Source organism: Solanum dulcamara, chromosome 5, assembly GCF_947179165.1.
Source record: "Solanum dulcamara chromosome 5, daSolDulc1.2, whole genome shotgun sequence".
Lineage (NCBI taxonomy): Eukaryota > Viridiplantae > Streptophyta > Magnoliopsida > Solanales > Solanaceae > Solanum > Solanum dulcamara.
This window is the reverse complement of record NC_077241.1, coordinates 70,856,121-70,864,755: the sequence shown is the minus strand read 5'-3', so window position 1 is coordinate 70,864,755 and position 8,635 is coordinate 70,856,121. Positions and strand designations below refer to the sequence as shown.

Sequence of the window (8,635 nt, the reverse complement as noted above, 5' to 3'; positions counted from 1 at the left end):
GATACATATGGAATCATATCCATCATTTAGTGTTGGTCTCACATAATTAAATAAAAATAAAAAAATTCTTGTTTCATCGGAGTCTGATTCTTCTGGTGAAGGGTATAAAGAGATTAGATCCAAGCATCTCAACGATCCATTAATTATGGATACTTTACATGCAAAATTGAAATCTCAAATTGCAAAGTCAAAATTTATAGTTCAACAATCACCTCAAAAAGCAGAGGAGAAAGTCGAAGGTGTTACAACACGACCTAATCTTCCAAAGGTATGAATTATTCAAATATATCAGACCTTAATGCAGCGAATAAATGCATCAGACTATATGTATCAGATATCTTTTAACCATATCTGATATAGTCTATATGTATCAGATTTCTTTTCTTGTATTTTTAAGTGTTGATAAACATTTCATATGTTGATACATAAGGTTCTAATAAGGTTTTTGCTATTATGTACATGACACATAAGGTTTTCAGTTTTTTACGATTTTTCTGATACATAAGGTTTAATGCTTGATACAAAATTTTTTCTGTTACATAAGGTTTAATGCTTGATATATAAATTTTTCTGATACATAAGGTTTAATGTTTGATACATAAATTTTTCTGATACATAAGGTTTAATGCTTGATACATAAATTTTTCTGATACATAAGGTTTAATGCTTGATACATAAATTTTTCTGATACATAAGGTTTAATGCTTGATACATAAATTTTTCTGATACATAAGGTTTAATGCTTGATACATAAATTTTTCTGATACATAAGATTTAATGCTTGATACATAAATTTTTCTGATACATAAGGTTTAATACTTGATACATAATTTTTTAGATACATAAGGTCACTTTTGTATCATATATTTTAATGTATCAGATCAGATGTACAATGTATCAAGTTCAAGTTGTATTTAATCATTTTTCATGGTAATGCAGGGACTGAAGTATGGCCAAGGATGGTTATGTTAGCGAAAATGACGATCCAAAAAAACTTTAGAGCGATTTCATCTCTCCTAGTCAAGGAGAACCGATTGACGTCGAGTAGTTTTTTTTTGAATTTTGTAGTAGTTGAATGTACAATTTTATTTTTGCACCAATAGTAAATATTTTTTTTGGTTATTCAACAATTTAGCAGACTTTTATCAGATTCTCATGTATCAAACTCGAATTTAAGATGAAAATTTATTTATCAGATTCTCATGTATCAAACTTTACTGCTTCTGATACATCTACAACCTATATCAATACAAGATGTTATGTATCAACCACAATTCAGTTGAAAACTAACACAACAATCTTTAATGTATCAGCCCTTCATCTGTCGAATATGTCGAATGGTTATGTATCAGTTATTCTCATGTATCAAACTCAAATATAAGATGAAAGTTTATGTATCAGATTTTCATGTATCAAGCTTTACTGCTTCTAGTCTATATGTATCAGATTTCTTTTCTTGTATTTTTAAGTGTTGATAGACATTTCATATGTTGATACATAAGGTTCTAATAAGGTTTTTCCTATTATGTACATGACACATAAGGTCTTCAGCTTTTTACGATTTTTCTGATACATAAGGTTTAATGCTTGATACATAAATTTTTCTGATACATAAGGTTTAATGCTTGATACATAAATTTTTCTGATACATAAGGTTTAATGCTTGATACATAAATTTTTCTGATACATAAGTTTTAATGTTTGATACATAATTTTTTCTGATACATAAGGTTTAATGCTTGATACATAAATTTTTCTGATACATAAGGTTTAATGCTTGATACATAAATTTTTCTGATACATAAGGTTTAACGCTTGATACATAAATTTTTCTGATACATAATGTTTAATGCTTGATACATAAATTTTTCTGATACATAAGATTTAATGCTTGATACATAAATTTTTCTGATACATAAGATTTAATGCTTGATACATAAATTTTTCTGATACATAAAGTCACTTTTGTATCATATATTCTAATGTATCAAACTCCTATGCTCTGTTTTTTGAATTTCAGGAAACGTGACCCAACACTCATTAAATGTGAAGCTGCAGCAGAGATAAGCATTAAGCATGAGCTTTGGTTCTCCATTCAGTTATATATCCAAGCATCGGAAGGGGAAATTAAATAGGATTACTCTTCATCGTCTTCCATCGGCGAGACAGTCACCTCCGCCGCCATTCCGCCAATAATCCTATGCTCTGTTTTTAAATTTTTTCAAGTCCCTCATAACTGTTACGCTTTGTATGGGTTAATTCTCTTATTTAACTAAGTAATTGATTGAAAGAAGGAAACTTAACTTGATTTAAGTTACCTTTCCATAAATAAATCAACAACATTAATTATTATGTACACAAAACGTGATGTATCAAAAAAATCACTAATGTATCAGAAATCTGAGAAAAATCAGGGAAATCGGGTAATTTAAGAAAAAGTAGGGATAAGTTGTAATTGAACTTTTTCACTATGAGATTTAGGTAAAGTACCCTTATTTAATTGCATATATTTGAAAGGAAAAATTAGTAGGAAAAATACTTTTTAATAAATAATTACTGATTTTAGCGATATTTTTTATTTATTACGTTTTATAGCAATATATAGCAATATTATGATATATCTACTATGTATTAAAAGTGAATTATGCATGCAATATAAATGTATTATAAGTGTTTTAAAATATATTATACTTGTTTGGTAAGAAACTGACACAATGTATTATAAGTGTATTAAAGTATGTGATAAATAAATTATCCATGAATAAAACTTGTATTATATGAGTTTTATAAATTATTCTCGCTAATATATATTAAAATTGTATTATAAATGTTTAGTGAAAAAAAATATTATTGCTATAAATAATAAATATTTTTTTAATGTAGTACATTTTATGTAAATTTCCCTATTTGAAACTAGCCCTATATTCTTCTCTTGCGGGTCAACTGTCAAAATTAAACTCCGTGGTCCACAATATCAGAAATATTAGTTCTAAAATAAATATGTTGTTTTACTGCATTTTATGTCCATTATGATAAAAAAAAAACAATAAATATAAGGTATATCTCATATTTTTTTAGTCAGTTCTAAAATGAATAATACATTAATTTTTTTAATAAATATTTAATGATATTATCAATATTTTAGCTATGTTAGGTCTCATTTATTTGGTAAAATGTTTATTAAAGTGTACTTTTTTATTTAAAAATTCATTTATTGTTAGAATAGTTTTGAAACCTTGCAAAGTTTTTTAGTATTTCTTAAATTTCATATTCAATCAAATTACATCACATAAATTAAAGAAAGTTAATTTTTAATAGTTTGTAGTTGAGATTTGATAGTCAAAAAATATTGTTAAATGTATTTAGCCTTTTGTGGCAAAAACATAGTTGTTCAAAAAGTTTTTCTATCGTGCCGAGCATCATTCTAGATTAATCCTTCGCTCTTAATTTATATTTTTTAAATATATTTTTTTTATTTTGTGTTAGATATATAAATATATTTTTGAAAAAAGTCTTGCGAAAAGTAAAAAATACTTTTCTAAAATCATATGTATATATTTAATACAAAATGAGAAAAAAATTGAAAGCGGAGGATTACATGGGGCGCGGTAGAATATTTTTTTTTAAAATAAAAATAAAAATGTCTAAATAATTATTTGAAAGGGAAGGGGGATGAAATAAGAATTTTTTTTAGAACTTTTATAAAATAAATTTAATAAATAAAAATAAAAATAAAAAATTGGGGGTGAGGGTAGGGGGGTATGATGAGAGAAAGTGACGAAGTGAGGTAAGAAAAATATTTTTTATTTTATTTTATAACCTTTTTGGGCGGGAGATAGTAACACCGCACAAACAATTTAAAGTGAAACATTCGCTGCCATATTCTTTTTTCCATTTCTTAATAGACTGCACTGCCTTTTTATTGAGTTATTTCTACATTTGGTGTGCAAATTATTTAAAAAGAATTTTAAATAGTACCCCAAATTTTGGTTTGAGAATATGAAATATATTAACTGACAAAGTATAAAAAAGGGCAGTTCGGTGCATTTAAGTTTCCGCTATGCGTAGGGTTCGGGAAAGGGCCCGACCACAAGGGTCTGTTGTATGCAGCTTTATCTTGCATTTCTGCCAAAAGTTATTTTCGAGTCTTGAACCCGTGACCTCCTGATCACATGACAACAACTTTACCAGTCACATGGCAACAATTTCTTACAAATAAAACAATTAGAATAATAATATTTTTATACGTATAAAAATCTCAAGAAATACAAACATATACAACAAATTAATGACAATATTTTTGAGATATTGTTTTCGCTTCAATGATATCCAATTGGAGCAGGGTAGTCCTTCAACTCATGCCCTTGACACTGTATATCCTGTAAAACAAATTAATTAAATTATTCAAAAACATAAACCTATGATAAATTATTATATAAGTAAAAGAAATGATAAAAATGGTCTCTTATATTTGACGTAAGTTTAAAATAGTCCCTTAAATATGTTTACAAACAATTTTGATCTTTAAGTTTAGTAAACGTTATATATTTTAACAAATTCTGTCGGTTAAATTTAAGGGGGATGAATAAAAAAATAAGAAGATTCAACTCAAAATATTTGAAAAGTCCCATCAAATCTAAAAATTGCAACATATAAAAATTGTACTAAACATATAAAGTAGTTGAAGTTGCACGTCAAAAAATTATACCTAACTCTAAAAATACAAAAACGAGACCATTTTTGTTATTTCTACTAAAAATAGGGTCTTTTGGGAGTGGCAAAAATCAGAAAATCAACGTTAGGAAAGTGCATATTCTCTCAGTCCAAAATGTGAGACTCTTTGTTCGTTTAAAAAAAGAATATCATTTTTTTATAATTAAAAATAATTTAACTTTAAAATAAAAGAAAGAAAATCTCACCGAAGCAAAGTGATTTAGGTCACGATGATGTGCCTCATCAGCCCTAATAACAGTAACAACATCTTTTAACGTTGAATCAGCGGGCAAACGCCAATAATCAATAGCAATAGCCGGAGCCGGCAAGTTCTCAAAAAGTCCTTTTTCTATATCAATCAAAAACTCTGTATACGAATTCACTGCTTCTTCTTCTAAATAACCAACAATTCTATGAGCCAATTTTGGGGACGCCAAATAGGCCAAGAAATAGACATTGACGAATACGCCTTGAACTGCAAAGACTAATGCACGTTCGTACCATTTAGGGTTCGAGAGCTCGATGAATGTCATGAGATGCATGCGTTCGTTCTCAGCTTCTTCGAGAAGGGCCTTTATCCAACCTCCACTGTGCTCGAATCGACGGAGGGATTTGCAGTGAAGGAGCATACCACCTACCATACCTGGCACGGCTGCAACCGTTTCTAGCAACATGGCATGACACATGTGACGCCTCTGAGAAATAAAAATTAAACAATTTTATCTATATTGTCGGTGCACAAAAATTAAATTGTAACGCTATAGGTGCGATAGTACGAAGAAGGGATATATGTAAATTATAGATTATTTAACAATAATTATTTGTTTAATAATAAGATAAGAGAGTCAAGATGTTGACCTGGAAGAACAAGTAGGTGGGGAACTTTAAAGATTGGACAGTCCAATAAGCAAACTTGTCCATGAAATTGGCAGGCAAATGGTGCTTCTTCACATCAATCGAAATATCAGCTGAGTATGTCTCCCATGGCTATTAAAACCCAAAAAAAATAATGAAAATTATGAATTTAAGTTAGATAGTTGATCTAACATATTTTTACCCGATTACGTTATCTAAAGGAAATTTAGTCGTTATAGCCTTACAAGTTATAATCCATAATTTAAATTCATATATTATTTATGTACGTACCCTAAAGCAGTTCCACTTCCATGGTGTACCATCTTGCTTGGAGATTTTGGGAGGATCCACCCCCCAATAGCTAACAATCGCCTTGGCCTTAGACTTGTCGCTGTTATCGCTGGTCTCATCAGCCACCGTGTGCGATGGTTGATATGTTTTTTGCCCTTCTTTTGTGGTATTCGAAGTATTCAAATTACTCCAATGACGAACTTGTACTATGCCTCCACGGAGCGAAAACTCACCACGTAGTTGCCTCATAAGCAAGCCTGACATTTTCACTGCAGCACTACGATTCATATTGAGATGATTGAAATTAAATAAAAAGAAATAAGTAAGTAGATAGTGTTTCAATTTTTGTTGTTGATGTTTATGGTGAATATAGGGTGAAAAATTGTTGGTTTATATAAGTTGAGAGTATTCAAAGTTCTTCAAATTGACTTTTCCTTCGTATTGGGAGAGTGATGGATTCTTGGTCGTGGCCAATTCTTATCACACTTTTGACTTTGGAAAACAGAAATGTATATGCTCAATAATTGAACGCGTACTTTAGTTATGGAAATTTTCATAAATTCTAGGAGGAACGAATATGTGAAGATACAAATAAATATATTTGGGAAATTTTCATTTTTAGTTTCTTAAATACCAGTAAACTCTATTTCAGTCCTTGTAATATTTCATTAAGCATATTTAGCTTTTAATTATTTAAAATGTGCAATTTTTATCCTTCTTCCCATGAATTTTCACACATAGTTGACCATCACATCATTTAATTATCCAAATTTTATCTTAAGTTTGTAATGTTACGTCATCCTCCCTCTAGTCCATATTAAGTGAATTATTGAGATTTTTTTATTGTCCAAAATAAATAAATATTCAAAGTTCAACAAAATTTTTGAAACTTTTAGGAATACTCAAAAGGTCAATAGTAGAAAGTACTCACTCCGTCCCATATTAGTTGTCAAGTTACTAAAAATAATTGTCAATTTAAATAATTAAGAGAGAATTATTTTTTCAACTTTGCCCATAGTATTGATTATTCTATAATTACGAGGCACGTAAATAGATAAAGATTAATGAATTAATAAGGGGTATATTAGTCAAATAACGCTCTTAATCAATATTTTATTAAGGGTTGTGCAAAACCTTATCATGACAATTAAAAAGAGATGGAGGGAGTAAAATTTTATTTATGTCCTAATTTTTTTTCTAAGAATGTGTTATACCCCAACAATTCACTCAATATGAACTAGATCTGGGCTTCAAAAGACAATCTAAGTATTACATAATTCTTAGTGATAAGTGTCAATAACACACATAAACATAAGTGTCAATAACACACATAAACTATATTTTTTTTTTAAGTTTCATACTTAAACTATTGGAAGTATGAATTTCATACCTAAATTATCACTTATTAGTTTGAGAAACACACTCTCTCTTTCATTTAAAAAACATTGTCACATCACACTCCACATAAACAAAACATTCTACCTTAATAAAAATTAAATAAATAATTAGAGTTAGTTCGGGTAAACTCAATATTTCTGACTTAGAGAATAAAAATATGCGTAAAATGTCACTAAAATCTTAATAAAGCATAGATGAACCCATAATATAAAAACTATCATGAAGTTAGCGACGAGAATTTAAGGGATTGTTTGGTATGCAAGATAAAAGTGAGATATTTCAAGATTAAAACTATACTCTATTTGGTTGAAGGTATAAATTTATATATTTAACCAAACATAGTACAAATTCAATCTCAATCCTTAATATCTATCTTATTTCATCTAACTTGATATTATTTTGGGAAAAGGGTCAAAAATACTCCTCAACTTTCATTTATTAGTTGACTTTACTCTTACCGTTAAAGTAAAATTATTCTTGCATTCGCCGTCTACAAACTTGTCACTCGTACCCTTCAATTGGATGAAAAACCTCAAATCAACTAAAATTACCCAATTTCAATTAAAATTACCCGATTTAATCTTTTAATTTGAGCAATAACGTTAATCATTTTTATTTTCCTTTTTTATTTCCTTCACTTTTAAATATCTATTATTCACCAAATTATTTCATAAAATTTAAGACTAAACAGCAATAAATATAAATATTATGATAAGTTATTTATATTAGTCATTATTTTTTAAAGGTCGTGCAAAATCTAAATTGGAAGTGTGAATGGATGGAGTAACTATTTTCTAATGAACCAATTTATTACACTTTCAAATTATTATATTTTTGGAATAATTTTTTTCAAAATTAATTCATTTATTTAACTAATTTTTGAAGAAAAATTATGTTGAAAATATATTCTTGCAGTGCTGCTGCTACTGTATTTTCGACCACCGTTCACTTGTGTACTAGTACTATAAAGGAGAAATGATTTTTTAGTCATTTACAAAAAAGTTAGTTCTATGTTTTTTCATAAAAATAATAATAATATATTTTAATATATAAAATCTAAAAATATCAATTTTGGGGGGTCGGATTTGGATTAAAAAAGGGAGCAGTTTCTTGAAGAGCGAATTTGATCCTATAGTTGTCTTCTTTGTTCGAAAAATGCACATTAGAAAAGAAATTTCGTAAATTCTGCCTTTTTTTTCTCCCACTCTTTCTGTTGCCGTAGGAGCTCTTGCAATGCAATCCCAACTACAGGAAGCTAACTCCCTAAGACAAATGAACCTTTATATCGTCGTTCGCCTCTGAAATCTCGGGAGTCCTCTCTTCCTGGTCCTATCGAACCAGACACTAAATACCTTGAACTGGCCAAAAAGCTTTCTAT

General features: G+C 28.7%; 1 protein-coding gene across 1 annotated transcript; it reads right to left on the bottom strand.

Moving 5' to 3' along the window:
- Nucleotides 1–4,226: 4,226 nt before the first annotated feature.
- On the bottom strand, nucleotides 4,227–6,310 carry LOC129889573 (ubiquinol oxidase 2, mitochondrial-like). The gene is made up of 4 exons (XM_055964935.1): nucleotides 5,860–6,310; nucleotides 5,572–5,700; nucleotides 4,920–5,408; nucleotides 4,227–4,379 (listed from the first exon to the last, which is right to left on the bottom strand). Exons 1-4 carry the CDS (start codon nucleotides 6,145–6,147, stop codon nucleotides 4,320–4,322), a joined length of 966 nt encoding a protein of 321 aa, XP_055820910.1. The 5' UTR covers nucleotides 6,148–6,310; the 3' UTR covers nucleotides 4,227–4,319.
- Nucleotides 6,311–8,635: the final 2,325 nt, after the last annotated feature.